This window comes from Dermochelys coriacea, chromosome 6 (genome assembly GCF_009764565.3).
Source record: "Dermochelys coriacea isolate rDerCor1 chromosome 6, rDerCor1.pri.v4, whole genome shotgun sequence".
NCBI classification, from domain to species: domain Eukaryota; kingdom Metazoa; phylum Chordata; order Testudines; family Dermochelyidae; genus Dermochelys; species Dermochelys coriacea.
Window position 1 is genome coordinate 67,514,612 of NC_050073.1, and position 16,527 is coordinate 67,531,138.

A 16,527-nucleotide genomic window follows, 5' to 3' on the forward strand; every position below is an offset into this window, starting at 1 on the left:
AAATATTGTGCACAATTTGTATTTTTTTTGGTGCAGAATTCCCCTCAGGAGTAGCAGGTGAAGCAATTCACCATGATTAGCAACCCTGCATCAGGCACACCAGGTGTGGAATGGCTTAGTGTGGGGTGAGAGGGTTCTGTGTGGGGCAATCAGGTGGCTCAGTGAGGGAGTACAGTGGGATCTGGATGCACGCGGTTCCAGGTGCAGCGGCAATGGGACTCTGCAGGGGGGTCCAGGCAAAGGTGGTTGGGGCTCAGCGGGGGTGGTGGTGCTGGGGGAGTGGGGTTTGGTGAGATGGGGGTCCAAGTGCAGTTGGTTGGGGCTCAGTGGGGTGGGGATCCAGGTGTGGGGGGCTGTGGGGTGGTCCAGGTTCATGGGGGTTGGGCTCGTGGGGGTTTGAGCGCAGAGGGGATCAGCGGGGGGTTGTCTGGGTGCAGGGGGTTGGGGCTTGGCGGAGGGGTGAGTCTGGATGCAGGGGGATAAGGCTTGGCAGGGGGTAGTCTGCAGGGGTGGGAGTCCGCATGCAAGGAGGGTTGGGAGATGGGAGAGCAGCTCCCTACATAGTGACCTTTCCCCCCGCTTCTGAGGAGCGACGGGGGGCAGGAAGTGGGGTCTGAGTGGTGCAGATTCGGGGAGGTTTCTGGGAGTGGGCCTGACCCAGCCCCGGCCGGACCCATGCAGGGAAAGTGCGCTGCTCATTCTACCCCAGCCCAGCCAGGACTAGCAGCTGAGCCCAGCGCAGGGTAGGAGCCACCAGCTGGAGTGAGGCTGCAGAGGTCTGGGTTTGGGGGTGGGGGGGGGTGCAGCTCAGTGGGGTCTCTGGGTGTGTGAGGGCTCCAGATGCAGGGGTGAGATTTGGCGAGGTGGGGGTTCAAGTGTAGGGGGTTTCTTGTTGCTGAGGCTTGATGGAGTGGGTCTGACCCGGCACTAGCCAGGGTGTACTCCCCCTCACCCCCCCGCCACTGCTTCAGTGATTTACCTCTCCGCAAGCTGCTCCGGACTCCCAAAATGACAAGCCCTTGCTGCTGGGGAGCGGCACATGATCGTTCTTCCAGCTTTCCTTTGCTTCCCCATTAAAATCATTTTTCTGCAGGGAAGCAAAGAAATCTGCATGAATATGAATTCTGCACACAAACAGTGGTGCAGAATTCCTCCTGGAGCAAGTAGACTTTTTCTATACACTGGTCCAGGACTAGTGATCAAAAGTGGGGGAGTAGGATCCATGATATTAGAATACAATTGGCTAGATTTCTTTTTAAAATAGAGCTTGGGGAATGGTGGCTCAGTTTGGCAAGGCCAGTTGTTCCTACTGTTAGAGTACTTGCCCTTTGCATCAGTTAAGAGCTTTTGAAGTACTTGCTGTATCTCTTCTTTCTTAGCATGAATGTTGAGGGAAAACTATTGACTTTCTTGCCTCTAAGCTTTGGTGGTAATGATTACATAATTCTGCTCCCCTTTTTTCCTCTGTATCTCTGCCAGCTGGCAGATAAATGCAATCATTTGCTAAAAGTAGTGCTTTCACACTGAAAAAAATCAGAATTCTGGATAGTTTTCTGCCCCAAATTAGCCCTTTAATCATTGCAGGGGGCCTGGGAAGTGGAAGAGAAAATAGTTCAAGAAAAGCATTGGCTACAGACTAGCTCATACTCTTTCTTTTTCCCATGCTTTACTCCAGTAAAAACAAACCACATCCAATCTCTTGAGCACACATAGATGTGATCAAGGGTATTTCAGGGCTGGCAAAGGCTCCTGCGTACAGTACATCTCTGCATGTGTTTCCTCTGCCTCTCCTAGATAGTGTTGCAGGTATTAGAAGCGTGTTGGTTGCTTTATAATTCTCAAGAGGGCAAAGCTTGGAGTCAAACACTGTCATTCAGTTTTAGTATCTATAAGAAATAAGAGTTTGTTGTGACCATCCAATCCTTCATTTATGAGTTGGAAGTACTTTGCTATTGTTAAAAGTGAAATCACATTGACAATTTTAGCTGAGATAATTGGCGTACTTACTGCAGATGGCCTGCTGAAGTGTGGCTATCCTAGTTCAATTTTTGATATCCAGAAGGAAACTCGGCTCAAAGTCTCTTACTCTGCCTGTACTGACATTCACATTCAGCCATATTACTACTCTTTGTTCTGTCCCCATCTGAAGGCTTGATCCCAATATCTACTGTCTGTGCTGTCAGTATTTCAAAGGAAGCCCCTTTCTGTCTACTTATCTGAGCATCCTGTCTCATTGTCCTTCTTCCTCTCAAACCCAGGTCCTGTGTCATTTAGCTTTAGTCTGTCTCACTGCCTGTGATGTTTAGGACAGAAGCTCTGATTGCAAAGATTTCGATCCTTTGGCACCAAGATAATTACCTCTTCTGCTGGAGTTGCAAAAACATTTCTTCCCTCCACAACATTCCCTTAATAGTCTTGATTTCTGCATATTGTGAGAGTCCTATAGTGAGGAAAATGTTCTGAAATGTTCTCTGAAATAGCAATTCCTTGTTCTATGGAATTATAGTAGAGCATTGTATGGCTGCGGGAGGCTTATTTCAGGTGGATAAGAGAGTTGGGAGCAGGAGTTGTGAGGTGAATATAGCTGGACTGCTTGGTAATAGTTACCATGTTATAATTAAATTTAACATCCCCGGTGGTGGGGAAAACTCCACAGCGGCCCAACTCTGTAGCATTTAATTTCAGAAAGAACTACACAAAAATGAGGAGGTTAATGAAATGGAAATTAAAAGGTACAGGACCAAAAGTAAATTTCCTGCAAGCTGCATGGAACCTTTTTAAAGACACCATAATAGAGGCTCAACTTAAATGTATACCCCAAATTAAAAAACAGTCTCAGAGAACCAAAGAAGAGCGTGGTTAAACAACAAAGTAAAAAAAGCAGTGAGAGGCAAAAAGGCATCCTTTTAAAAATTGGAAGATAAATCCTAATGAGGAAAATAGAAAAGAGCATAAACTCTGGCAAATGAAGTATAAAAATATAATTAGAAAGACCAAAAAAGAATTTGAAAAACCGCTAGCCAAAGACTCCAAAAGTAATAGTAAAATTTTTTTAAAATGCATCAGAAGCAGAAAGCCTGCTAAACAGCCAGTGGGGCCACTGGACAATGGAGATGCTAAAGGAGCACTCAAAGATAAGGCTATTGCGGAGAAACTAACTGAATTCTTCGCATTGGTCTTCACTGTTGAGGATCTTAGGGAGATTCCCAACCTGAGCCATTCTTTTTGTGTGACAGATCTGAGGAACTGTCCCAAATGGAGGTGTCATTAGAGGAGGTTTTGGAACAAATTCATAAACTAAACAGTAATTAGTCTCCAGGACCTGATGGTATTCACCCAAAAGTTCTGAAGGAACTCAAATGTGAAATTGCAGGACTGTCGTCTGTAACCTATCATTTAAATCAGCTTCTGTACCAAATGATTGGAGGATAGCTAATGTAACGCCAATTTTTAAAAAGGGCTCCAGAGGTGACCCTGGCAACTACAGGCCAGTAAACCTCACTTTAGTACCGGGCAAATTGGTTGAAACCATCATAAAGAACAAAATTGTCTGACACATAGATGAACATAATTTGTTGGGAAATAGTCAACATGGTTTTTATAAAGGGAAATCATGCCTCACCAGTCTACTAGAATTCTTTGAGGGGGTCAACAAGCATGCGGACAAAGGAGATTCAGTGAATATCGTGTACTTGGATTTTCAGAAAGCCTCACCAAAGGCTCTTAAGCAAAGTAAGCTGCCACGGGATAAGAGGGAAGGTCTTCTTATGGATTGGTAACTGGTTAAAAGATAGGAAATGAAGGGTAGAAATAAATGGTCGGTTTTCAGAATGGAGAGAGGTAAATAGTGGTGTCCCCCAGGGATCTGTTCTGGGCCCAGTCCTATTCAACATATTCATACATGATCTGGAAAAAAGGGGTAAACAGTGATGTGGCAAAATTTGCAGATGATACAAAACTACTCAAGATAGTTAAGTCCCAGGCAGACTGTGAAGAGCTACAAAAGGATCTCACAAAACTGGGTGACTGGGTAACAAAATGGCAGATGAAATTTATTGTTGGTAAATGCAAAGTAATGCACATTGGAAAACATAATCCTAACTATACATATACAATGATGGGGTCTAAATTAGCTGTTACTACTCAGGAAAGAGATCTTGGAGTCATTGTGGATAGTTCTCTGAAATCATCCACTCAATGTACAGCGGCAGTCAAAAATGCGAACAGAATGTTGGGAATCATCAAGAAAGGGATAGATAACAAGACAGAAAATATCATATTGCCTCTATATAAATCCATGGTACGTCCACATCTTGAATACTGCGTGCAGATGTGATCACCCCATCTCAAAAAAGATATATTGGAATTGGAAAAGATGCAGAAAAGGGCAACAAAAATGATTAGGGGTATAGAACGGCTTCCGTATGAGGAGAGATTAATAAGACTGGGACTTTTCAGCTTGGAAAAGAGGCGACTAAGGGGGAATATGATAGAGGTCTACAAAATCATGAGTGGTATGGAGAAAGTAAATAAGGAAGTGTTATTTACTCCTTCTCATAATACAAGAACAAGAGGCCACCAAATGAAATTAATAGGTAGCAGGTTTAAAACAAACACAAAGTATTTTTTCATGCAGCGCACTGTCAACCTCTGGAACTCCTTGCCAGAGGATGTTGTGAAGGCCAATACTATAATGGAGTTCAAAAGGGAGTTAGATAGATTCCTTGAAGATAGGTCCATCAATGGCTGTTAGCCAGGATGGGCAGGAATGGTGTCCCTAGCCTCTGTTTGCCAGAAGATGGGATTGGGTGACAGGGCATGGATCAGTTGATGATAACCTGTCTGTTCCTTGCCTTTGGGGAACCTGCCATTGGCCACTGTCAGAGGACAGGATATTGGGTTTGATGGACATTTGGTCTGACCTAGTATGGCCGTTCTTATGGTGTTGGTGGAAAGCTTGTCTCTCGAGGTGTGTGTGTAAAGGCATACTCTGGTACAAGACTTAATCCCCCAATTTTTTTCTTTTTGGAGTGGGAGAACATGGGTCTGCTCTGGTGTGCAGGCAAGTCACCAGAAACAGATGTGGTTATAATAAGGTGATGGTCAGTCCAGAGAGCTTCCTAGACAGAACCATCCAGTTGTGGAGACAAATTTTATTCTGAGCCATATTTGTGTCACTGTTAATCATCCAAAACTATAAAATGGTGATTGAGGCGGGGGGAGAAGGAATGCAACTTCTGCAGATTGATTGATTTGTGTATGTGGGCAGATTCAGCTGATGTTAGCAAAATGATTTTGTACGTGATTTGGAGGTTGCTGCAGATACTGTGGATATGAAGGTGTCCCTGTATGCTTTGCATATACTGTGGGAATTCCTAGGGTTGCATGCTGGCTACTGACTTCCTTGCTGATAGTTTAATGTTACTTTTTCCTTGCAGATCGCTCATCTGGGATGGCTTGAAAGAAAAACTGCTTCTGCCTTGTATGAAGAACCCCCTACAGCCACTGTCCATGATGCACTGCAGAACCTTTTAAAGGTACTAAATCTGGGGGCAAGGAAACTGTTACATTTATAGCTCTAATACTTAAATATTGCTGGAGACTGTATGATATGGATCAGTTAAACATACTATCCTGGTTTGGACTGTACTGGTATATAGTGCTTTTGAATACTGTATGAACCTATTACTCTACAGTTTATAGGTGGGGCTGGCAGCACTGCCTATTAAGGTTGCCCAACACTTCCTATTATAAGATCCTGTTTTTCATTTGCTTATAACTCTGCTGGACTGTAACTTTTCAGGCTGAAATTTTTCATGCTGGGTATCTGCCTTGGGATGAATTTTTTTTTTTTTTTTTTTTAAATATCATCCAAATATGGTCCATTGATTTCTGAGAACAAGGCTAGGGAAAAATGTATTTGCCCATTTAAAAAAAATCTGATTTTTGTGTTTGACAAGCTCTCTCACCCCCATGTTTTGGAGCATGTTTTGAAATTTGGCAAGTGGTGGTCTTGGTGTCAGCAATGCCTTTTGCCATCCCTTTAAAAATCTGTCCAAATTTATGTTCTAAACCTTTTTTAAAAAAAAATCACAGTTTGCACAGGCTCAGACTTACTGGAGTTTCATAGCTAAAAACTTAAGATTCCATCCACCACTCTGAGGTTGTTCCAACTTGGGGTTGAGCAGGACTTTTCCTCAATTGCAGATCTGGGCTGCTGCAGGCTGGGTCAGTTCCGGGTCCAGCCACCAGAACAGAGCAAGGCAAACTGCCTCTTTCGTGCGTACATTGTCCCCTCCTCACTCCCCAGCTTAAGCGGCATGGAGGAGGAAGCTGCCTCATTTGAATGAAGAAGGGACAAGGGCTTGAGCTGGTGGAGTGGGTGGTAAATAGTTTGGGCCCATGAGCCTGGGGTATGGAGACTGGAACTGGAGGCTGGTGGGGTAGTGGGAAGAAGTGAGTTTAGAAGTTGGGGAGATTGGGACCCATGAGGGAGGAGACAGATCTGATGAGTCAAAAAATTGTGTATTATCTTGTAATGCTTAAGCACAAGGGGGACAAAGTAGGCCTCCACAGGCAATCTTAATTCTGCCATTTCCTAACTTTTGAGCGCAAGACTTTGCAACCTTACTGTTTTTTTAATGTAGGTTTGTTTTTTTTAGTGTGTAATATTAGAGTAGAACATAAACATTGCTCATTAAATCTCAGGCACTTTGTGGAAATCTAAGGGGTGATCTATTCCTAATTAATCTAAATTGATATAAAGTACTCTTGGGGGATTGCACCAATTTAACTCCATCTGTTTCTAAACAGATAAAAGTTAAATTGGTGCACAAACTGTGTGTAAGTCAGCCCCATGTGTTAAAGGCAACATTTGTTTGAGTTGCAATAAAAAACTGTTCAAATTGGGTTCTTCTGAAATCCTATTGAATCCTTCTCTCCACTCCTCTGTAGGCTGAAAAGCTGAGCTCAGGATTTTCCAAAGCAGGAAGGGTGTACATTGCTAAGGTAACCAGTCATTTCTTAAACTGGAACAGTTAATTTTGTTCTCTTCAGTCCATATGCTTGTACAACATGGCGTGTATGTAAAGCATTTGGCGGTCCGTGGATGATAGATGCTGTAGAAATGCAAAGTGTTGTATATAAATATAGTCACTTATAAGTTAATATTGTGTGTTTTTTACAAATGGGCAAGGAGATAACAGGGGCAGGAGGATATGGAACTCTAAGCTGCTCTTTCTTGTTGGTTATTTGCCTTTATAGATCTTCCAAGGGGCACCCAGGTTACTTTACACAGGTTTTTTTTTTTTTTTTTTTTTTTTGGTTAAAAATGAACACTGTTAACTTCTGAGCCAAATCATTTGTTTACTGATCCTCACATTTGAGCTGTGTGCAAGAACAGAGTCACGGAAAGAGTGAAATACCCAGTTTGACCTTCTTTTGCCAGCATGGATGGGCAATGATTAAACAGACCATGAATATCTACGCCTGAAGCAGAGGATCTGCTGATTTTGTTGTTGTTTGTGTTGAGGGAAATAATTGTTTTTGAATCTTTTAAATGCTAAAACTGATGCTTAGTTCCTTTGGCCTCCTGTTGTAGTCTAGGAAATATGTAAAGCCCAAACAGCTTTAGTAACAGCAGCCAGAGTGGGCATAGCAAAGTGTAGCTATAGTCTTTTTCTGTGAAATCACTATTTCCAGTTCCCAAAGATTGTAATTTTTATCTGGGTAGCGTGCTAGTTTAAGGTTGGTTTCCCAGCCTGGAATTTATTAGCATTTGAAACTAGGTGAAGAGTTTATTTGACAAGAAAAGTCTATTTTATGAAACCTTGAAAGTTGATCTCAAACCAGGAAGGGAGCTAATAGGTGCTTAGAGGCCCTTGCACCTACCACAGTTCTGCCTTTGACGTACCATGTCTAGCTGTATGTGCCTGTGTAGGAATGGAAATTATGTATCCCATTAGATTAAATTTCCTACCCACAAATGAGCATCACCTTCCGTTTCCAAATCCTTTTAGTATTTACTATAGTGAAAGTTCGTATAGGTATTTTTTCCCATTTGCTGCCACTCCCAACCTGTATCTGTGCACATTCAAAATCCATATCTTTCCTGTATGCCCCTTTTAAGAATAAAAACCACCACCACACTACTACTTCGATGTTTAATAGAAGGGGGCAGCAACTTTTGCAGTCCCATAATTGGAAAATCTTATGGTTTACCTTAATTATTCAGCTAACATTTTAACAGTTACAGGAAAATTTCTCATGTAGGGCTTTAATGTGGTTAAATTGTAACATCCTGTCACAGATCCACAGGATCTGCGCTATGCCCCAACTTTTAAATAGTCTCTCTTGGAGGAAACCCTCCAGTGTGCCCAACCTCAAGGAATCCCACTTTTCCTTCAGGATAGGCCCTGAAGCCTCACTACTTCCTAGATTGAGCCTCTGGCTTCCAGAATTTCTGCTTCACACTGTGAGCTCTGTTCAGTGAATCCAACTGCGAGAACCTGTCTACACTACAAAAAGGTCAACTTACAGCCACCATAGTAATTTCTGCACTTTTTTGTGTTGACCGCTACCCCCCTTCTGTCGGTGGTGCACATCCTCACCAGGAGCACTTCCAGGGACCTTAAGAGGGAAGTGTAGGGGCTGAGATCTCAGGCTCTTGGGTCCCCGCAGAGCTCCTTGCCAGGAGCCTGGCTGCTGCTGGCGACTCTCAGCTCCCCTGTGGAGCTGCCTAGCTGCCACCCAGGCTTCGGGCAGGGAGCCGGAGCCTGGTAGCTGCCTGGGAGGAGGGAGGGAAGCTCTGGGAGCCAAACCTGGGCACCAGCTAGTTAGCTCCACAGGGAGCTGAGAGCCCCCCACCCGCCCCGGGGTGACAGCACAGAGGAGGGGCGGGGAGAGGGGAGTGTTACAGCAGGGAACCTACCAGCATTTCTTGTCAATTTAATGGCTGTGGAGCCATGAAATGGACAAGAATGACAGCCAACAGCTGATGTAAGTAATGGAGTGTCTCACACAGACACTGTATGGCCCTAACTAACACGACATAAGCCATATGCCTTTCATGGAGGTGGAGTTATATGGATGTAGCTAGGGCACTTATATCGCTGGAGCAAGGCTGTAGTGTAGATGCTGACATAGGTGACGTAAACTGCCTTACCTCAGGCCTCACTCTGTAGTGTAGACCAGGCCCAAGATAGACGCCTGGTAGAGACTTGTAGTCTTCAGGGATGAAATGAACCTCAGCAAGTATTTGCAGTGCCACCCAAGCAGCATTTTCCAAACAGATTAGAATTTATAGTCAGCTGGAACACAGCAACTGGATGTCTTTAGGCTAGCATAGAGAAAGATTAAAGCAGTCCATTCTAGTCAATCCAGAGCAATTCAACCAAGCCAAGTTGCATTGAAATCCATTTTCAGGCTCTGTCTTCTGACTTCCTTAGTCACTCAGCCTCTCTCAGAAACCAGCTCTCTCTTTTCCCCCACCTGACACAACTCTGTCCTTTATTCCCAAACTGGGGTCCTGCTCAGCTTCCCTGCTGAGAGGCAGGCAATCCTCCTCCCTCTGGATTGTTGGTTGTAGGTGTCAGTGTTCTGGTAATTGGGGTTTTTCCATGGTTCTGTTGGATTGTCCACGCTATGGGTAGGCCCTGGGCCAGTCCTTTTAATGACCCATGCAGTCTGCTCAAACCACACACAGGACACCTCCCCCTCCCACCCACCCACTGTCTCATAATCTCCCCTGTGAACAAATTTAATCCTTTCCTCCTCTTCCCTCCCTCCACCCCCAGTAGCAGTGCAAAGTATAGGAGGAAATTGTGGCACACATAGGGTTCATAAAAATATTACAGAAAATTCCTACTTTGTCATACCTCCCCATAATGACTAGATTCACTGTTATCCTAATAAAACACACACAGTGTTTTATGTTTCTGATAGAAGTGCTTGAGTTTCAGAAGAGGAAATACTCTGAGGACACAACCTGCCAGAGAATTTGATAGGGGTCCCAATGTGCTTTGTCTCTTTCCCCAAATCCCACACTGTCTTCTTGAGTTGAATATCTGATCACAGGATTTCTAAATTCACTTGATATTGAATTACGTTGAATGAAGTAGAATTTAACTAAGGGATCAAAATGCAGAAGAGGAAGAAAAACCTGCTGTGCAGTTGCTTTCTGAGACTCTGGGTCTAATGCTGAGAATTGGAGCCTTTTGGACAAGTATCAAACATGATACTTCTGCGTTCGTAAATATGCAGGCGAGATCTATCCATTGACAGTTTGGTTTCCCGAGTCCAAGCTAAAAACTAAAAAAAACTTATGGCTCTTAACTATTTTAAAATGTCCAAACTATATTTAAAGATGCCATTAAGTGTAAGAGCCTGAAACAATAGCTCTGCAGAGGTGTGAACGACCCATCACTCCCCAATGGAGTGTCAGCTCTTGAAACTAATAACAACCTCAGCATTGCTAACCTTTCCACTGCTGATCACTTGTAGCAACAATCTCTCTAGATAACATACATCTCCCACAATCCACAAACTGCTCCCATGACTCTCTGGGAACTAAAAGTTCAAATGTCACTATCCAGCTGCCAAATGCCTCCAGCTTTTTCTCCATGACAATTTTCACAAGCCCAGTTAGGAGTTATGGGCCATAAATATGTAGCACAAAAATGAAAATTATGGGGCAGTGTAAACATAACTGAATTTAATTGAGAGCTAGAATCAGAGGAATGTATCACTAATTGCATTAGTCACCTATAAAATTTGAAAATTTTTATTAACATTACATGAAGCTTCTCCAGAATATATTGTAAACTAATCTAGAGTACTACAGAACCTCAAGGGCTCTGCTGCCCAATTTAATCCAGCTTGCTACATAATATAGAGGGTCCAAGAACATGACTTCTCTTGCAGTCCCGCATTGGAAAGATGGGGTTAGAATTTCTTTTAAGAAAACTTGGGCCTGCTTATGCCAATGGGATAACCGCTGTTTTGGTGCTGTTGAAGGTGGGGGAAGTGGGTTGAGAAAGTCTGTCAAGTTTGACATAGGTGTCAGAGCTGGAATTAGATTTTGGACTCTTGTTTCTGGGCTGTTGAAGACAAAGGCACTTGATAAAATGCCATGCTTGCTCTGGAGGTATGGGAGTCCCGGTACCTGCACACTGGCTCCTTTAGGTGACTCAAGAATAGTGAGAACAGTGAGAAAAATAGGGCTATGCTTACAGGTAAGAACAAGCTCAGGGAAATAGTGCCCATATTAGGGGAGGAATAAGGGACTGTAAACCTCCTATCAAAAATAAACTTATTTATTTGTGACATGGTATCGTTTATAGTGCTTTGCTGAAGGGCCTACAGGAAAGATGGCAGAGTCCTGAGATTGCTGAATGTAGGTGTTTAAAAAGGTGAAAAGAGCCTTTCTTCAATTACAAGCTGGCTTTTCCAATCCCTCAGAGTGTGCCCACTGACATCTATTTTCCATGTTTCTTGACACTTTTCTTTATTGCCATTTTTCTTACAGTGCTACAGAGACCTGGGGAATAACTCTGCAGCTGTTCAATGGATGAATCTGGCTTTCAGAGCTGGCCAGTTATCACAAATGAGGTAGCAATTTCTGCTCTTTATCTCATCGGCACTCTAATATGATCATGTAACAAAAAACCCTTTAAAACTTAATTTTAGATCCACATATAGACTTTGACCTCTGGGATCAGATGAGAGAACATTTATTCAATATCAATCTACCTGTGAAATTGGTAATTTGGTAAAATTTGTCACTGGGCAATTTTATGAGAGATCCAAAAGCAGGTAATGTTATGGCCAAGTGTTTATATGGAAATCTTGTTTTGAATATTTGTTGCCTAAGCCCTTCAAAATGTTTTGATGGATTCCCATTAAAATCAGCTTTTAAACAAACAGTAATTTGGGTGGTAGTAACTTATTAAAAATTTGCAGATAATTCTTTTATAGTATACAAACTACGTTTAAACAGCTTAGACATAAACTTCCTCAAACCCTATCTTTCAGCACTTCTTAAGTGTCTGGCAAACTTTAATCTATGCTAAAACTTCACACACTGTAGTCCACTAGTGAACTTTCTCTTTAAATTGTATGTTTTTGTGAATTTACTGCTGGTAAGAGTTGGTGAGTTGAGAGCCCTGGAGACTGAAGTTCACAGAAAGATTCAGCAAAGGTTCCTTATGCTGCCCTGCGTGTATATACCTCAACCCTGATTGGGAGAGAGGTCTCTAAGCTCGCTCATTTTGTCTTCACCTTCAAAGATGTTCTATCTTATCACTTTATAGTTGTCTGTTCCTTAGCACAGACACTTGCCTTTTCATTGCACGTAGTTTCAGAATGCCCCAAGTGATCAAGCAACATAATGAAAACCATTGAGTGGTTGATACTGTATCCAAGTATGGCTGTCCTAGTAGCTGTAGCAAACTAAAAAATATCAGAAAGAACAGTTGGCAAAAAAAAAGATGGAAATACAGCTTAGTAATTTTAGGTAAGCTTCCATGACTCTTAATATTATGTGATGTATAGAATATGTTAAATACCTTGGGCATGGGAAGACATCTGTTTTAAATTTTAGCATATGGCGTAGTAGAAATATATCATGCCATATTTATTATATAATATAAATATATATGTAAAAAAAAATCAGGTCCTTATAACTTTGATTGTTTCTCTGTACGGCTAGCCTCGGAAAAAAGGACTATGTGAGAATGGCATGGTGGGTTCCCTGTTTAATGTTTTTCATATGAATCTTTCCAGGTTACAAATTAAAAAAAAAAAAAAAAAAAAGCCCAAAACCTGTTGATCAAACTACTGCAAATTCAATTTGGAATTCAAAAGTTAAACAGATTTTTTTTCCTCTTCATTATGGGTCATGATACATTCCATTTGCAGGATTGTGCTGTAATTGTTTTGATGATACACAAATAGAATAGAATCCATCTCACTTTCCTATAGCAGTATCTTTTGGCTTTGCACTGCTAGCAACTGTAAAAATGTATTTTTGTCATTAAAGTAGATATGACTGAATACAACAACAAAAAAGCAGATCTGAATAACATGGTGCCTTTTTATATAGCTTTCTCATTATAACCACACTTCAAGTACCACTTGATTGTCATGCATTAGAGACAACAGATGAAACTGAACTGGTAGGCTAATATCCTCCCTTACACTGGCCTGACAATAAGTTCACCCTGTCTACTGTGTGGGGAAATACAGTTATGGTGTGGGTATTGCCAGTTTATTACTGTTAGTCAAGGACTGATCAGAAACCCCCCCCAAATTACTTGTAATCAGTTATTGTTTACATCATAATTATCAAAAATGCAAGTAAAGTAATCTAGACAAGTCAGCCAGATCTTACTCCTTCATTCTCTGTATTATTGAATAAACACTGACATGTAAGGCAACATTATAGAAGTATGCAACTGTTATGACAAACACAGTATTTTAAAATCTGTCATTAGACTGTGTTGCTGTAGCCAAATTATTCAGCTGGGGTTCAGGCCGCAGGTCAGCAGGGAATCTTAGCCAGCCATCTGCAACATGCTGACTTGATAGTGCTGCCACCTCCAGAGCGTTATCCATTACTGCATGAAGGTACTCAGCTGCTACATGTTGCCAAACCAAAGGAAACCGGGGTATCAAACTGCTGAATTCCGGAATGTGAACAGGAAATGGCCATATTCAGCCAAATGGGTAGCTTCCTCAGCTCAAGCTTCCTCAACTCAAGCTCCTCTTGACAGAACTAGGATGAAACATTTAACTGGAAACGGGAGATATTCCAAAAGAATAAGCAGTATATTGGAGGAATAAAACTTAATAAGAAAAGCAGAGGGGTTTCAGGAAAGAGACAAAATCAAGGACTCATGAGCGTTTACTTCCCTTTTCTGAGATGGCATAAAGAAAAGAGTAGCATGCCACAAACAGGAAAATGAGGGTCTAGTAAGGCGGTCCAGATAATATTTATATCGTGGCTTTCATTTTTTATGTAATTGCACACATTCATCCTCTTCACCCCATAAGGTAGATAGGTAACTTAATCATACTTATGGAAGAACAGAGGCAAAGAGGTGAAGTGGCTTACCCAGTTCAACAAAGTCTGCATGAAAGCCAAGGTTAGAACTCCAGAAGGTTAGAACTAGAGTTCCTGGTTCACAATTCTGTGCTTTCAGAAGTGAAAAAGAAATAAGAAGGAAGGCTTCCTCTTACTGCTTGGAAAACCTGAATAGAATTTTTAAAACAACTATAAAGACACGTATCCATTAGGAGGAGGGATATGAGAAGTTGATTTAAAAACCAAAACAAACCATAGGGTTGAATAAGAAAATGAAACCAAGTGAGTAACCTTTAATTTTGTAAATGGGACTGGATTAAACCCACTGGCCATTGTGATGTTTATCATTTCTTTGCTTTCTCAGGATGAAAAACTCAAGAGGGAGATTGAGGAGATGCAAGGAATCTCAGAAGAATAACTATTTTTTTTAAAAGCCCAGTCCTCTGATAACTGTGACCAGTACAAATTCCAGTCTAAAGGGTTTCACAATCCAGATAATCTTGGATTGGGCTTCATGGGCAAATCACAGATCTTACAAGGAACAAACCAAACTGCAGTTTCAACAGCACTTCCCTGAGGAGTTAAATCTTGGCAGAGACTCACCGGACTAAACTCTAATTCTGTTCATCTGCCTGCCTGTTACACCAGATATAGTCTAATGAATCCAGCGCTTGACCTGTTCAGTGCAGCAGCCATCAACTTGATTGGATTTTAGTTTTCCTCTATGCCTTTGATTTTAACATTCATCCACCTACACTTCCCAAGAAGTATTTATAGCTCAACTTCCACCAGGAGAGGACCTAAACATGTGAAGTTCAAGTTGTGATGGGATTCTGTGCTCTATTTAATAAAATGTCAGCGGCATGGTTCTAGTGTGTCATGAGGGCAGGGAATCAACAGCCACCCTTAGCTATGCCTATATTTCTTAGTAGTTGGTGACAACCATTGCTAATAGGCAGAGCTGAGAATGTCAGTCTTTCCTTACTGCTGATCTCTTTGATTGCTCATGGCTTTTTCAGCATAATACCAAAGGCAAGAGTTCTGCTCAGCCCCTCCTCATCTCCCTTTGAAAACAATCGGTGATCCTGTTGTCTCTTTGCAAATTCATCTGACTAGTTAGTGGTTTTAGTCATCAAGGTAAAATCAGCAATACTCATTAGCATATGTATAGGAGGTTAACATCATGGGACCAGTGCATCTGCTTTCAGAGACGTTTTTCAGAAATAAGAATTTATGTTAAAGAAACATATCACTGCCATAAAAGACAAGTGATTAAAATCTTAAATTTGGAACACAAACTGGATTTTCTTCACTCATCAAAAATGCTAATCTTTTAATCCAAGTGGACACTTTCAGATTCCTTAATTGTGAAAGATTGTCTTCTGCAGTCATCTAAACCTTACCTACTTGATGTAAATAAAGAAGTTTAGGAGTTGCAGAGGCTGTTCATTATCTTTATGAAGCACTTGGGGCACAAAGGGAGGAACCACGTGACAAAATTGACAGTTCAGCACAGTGTCTTTCCACCTCATTCTGCAAGCTAACAAATTCAAAGTATAATCAAAATGACACTTGGGGTGGGGTGGAGAATCAAGGTAACCACTAATATTTGTTCCAATCAGTTCCAAATAGCAGAAAGTTTGTTTGTTTTGTTTTTTTGTTTTCTCCTCTAACACTTTTTTTTCCAGAGGACAACACAACTCACCTTGTTCTATGCACAGTGATTTGTCCCAGGAATCTAACTGGGCTTCCTCTTACCTTTTAAATTTTGTATTTTAGCTGGTAGCTATCTGTGTGTGGACATTAAACACTTTATTACATGTTGTATAATATCATGTCTGATTTGCTGTAGAGTGGGATTACAAAACCAAACATTTAAGCTAATTACACACCATCTAATAGAAAATGAGATCTGATTGCCTTTCTTAACCACATATACATATGTATTAGGGGGACGCTTTGGGGGCCGGCAGGTGGGGGGGATGACCTTGGCTGAGTTTTCCCAGGTCCTGATAGGAATCAGAGCCTGACAATTCATCATCCTCTGTGGAGGAGGAATTGGAGGACTTCTAGATCTTTTAAGCTTTTGCTTCCCCTTTTTAGTTTTTGATTTTTTGTTCGCTTAAAGAGCGTACTAGCTCCATCACAGCTTTGGTGAGGCCTTTTGCATCTAGCTTTCCCAAGGGCCTGAAGTCCTCTCTCAAGATTTTTGAGTCCTCACCTGCTGGGTCGCATTTCCCCAGGGAGGGGAAATGCTTCTAGAGTCCTGGCCAAATTGGGAAGCAGGAGGCTGTTTATGAGCCCTGCTTCTTTTCCCAGGCTACTCAGGACCCATTTTAAGATGTGAGGGAGGGGACTTGTGACCCTGTAAGTCTCACTTCCCTATTTTCCAGGCATCCCGTGGGCCTTACCCCCTGAGTCAGCTGACTGCGGTCCTCTTCATCGTT

The 16,527-nt window shown here is 42.0% G+C and overlaps 1 protein-coding gene across 1 annotated transcript in view; it reads left to right on the forward strand.

Moving 5' to 3' along the window:
• RMDN3 (regulator of microtubule dynamics 3) overlaps window positions 1-15,986 on the forward strand; it is a 59,260-nt gene extending 43,274 nt beyond the window's left edge. The window contains 5 exon segments of the mRNA XM_038405584.2: window positions 5,439-5,537; window positions 6,955-7,008; window positions 11,525-11,578; window positions 11,581-11,607; window positions 14,445-15,986. Of these exon segments, the coding sequence (XP_038261512.1) occupies window positions 5,439-5,537; window positions 6,955-7,008; window positions 11,525-11,578; window positions 11,581-11,607; window positions 14,445-14,498 (288 nt within the window). The 3' untranslated portion in view covers window positions 14,499-15,986.
• The last annotated feature ends 541 nt before the right edge of the window (window positions 15,987-16,527 follow it).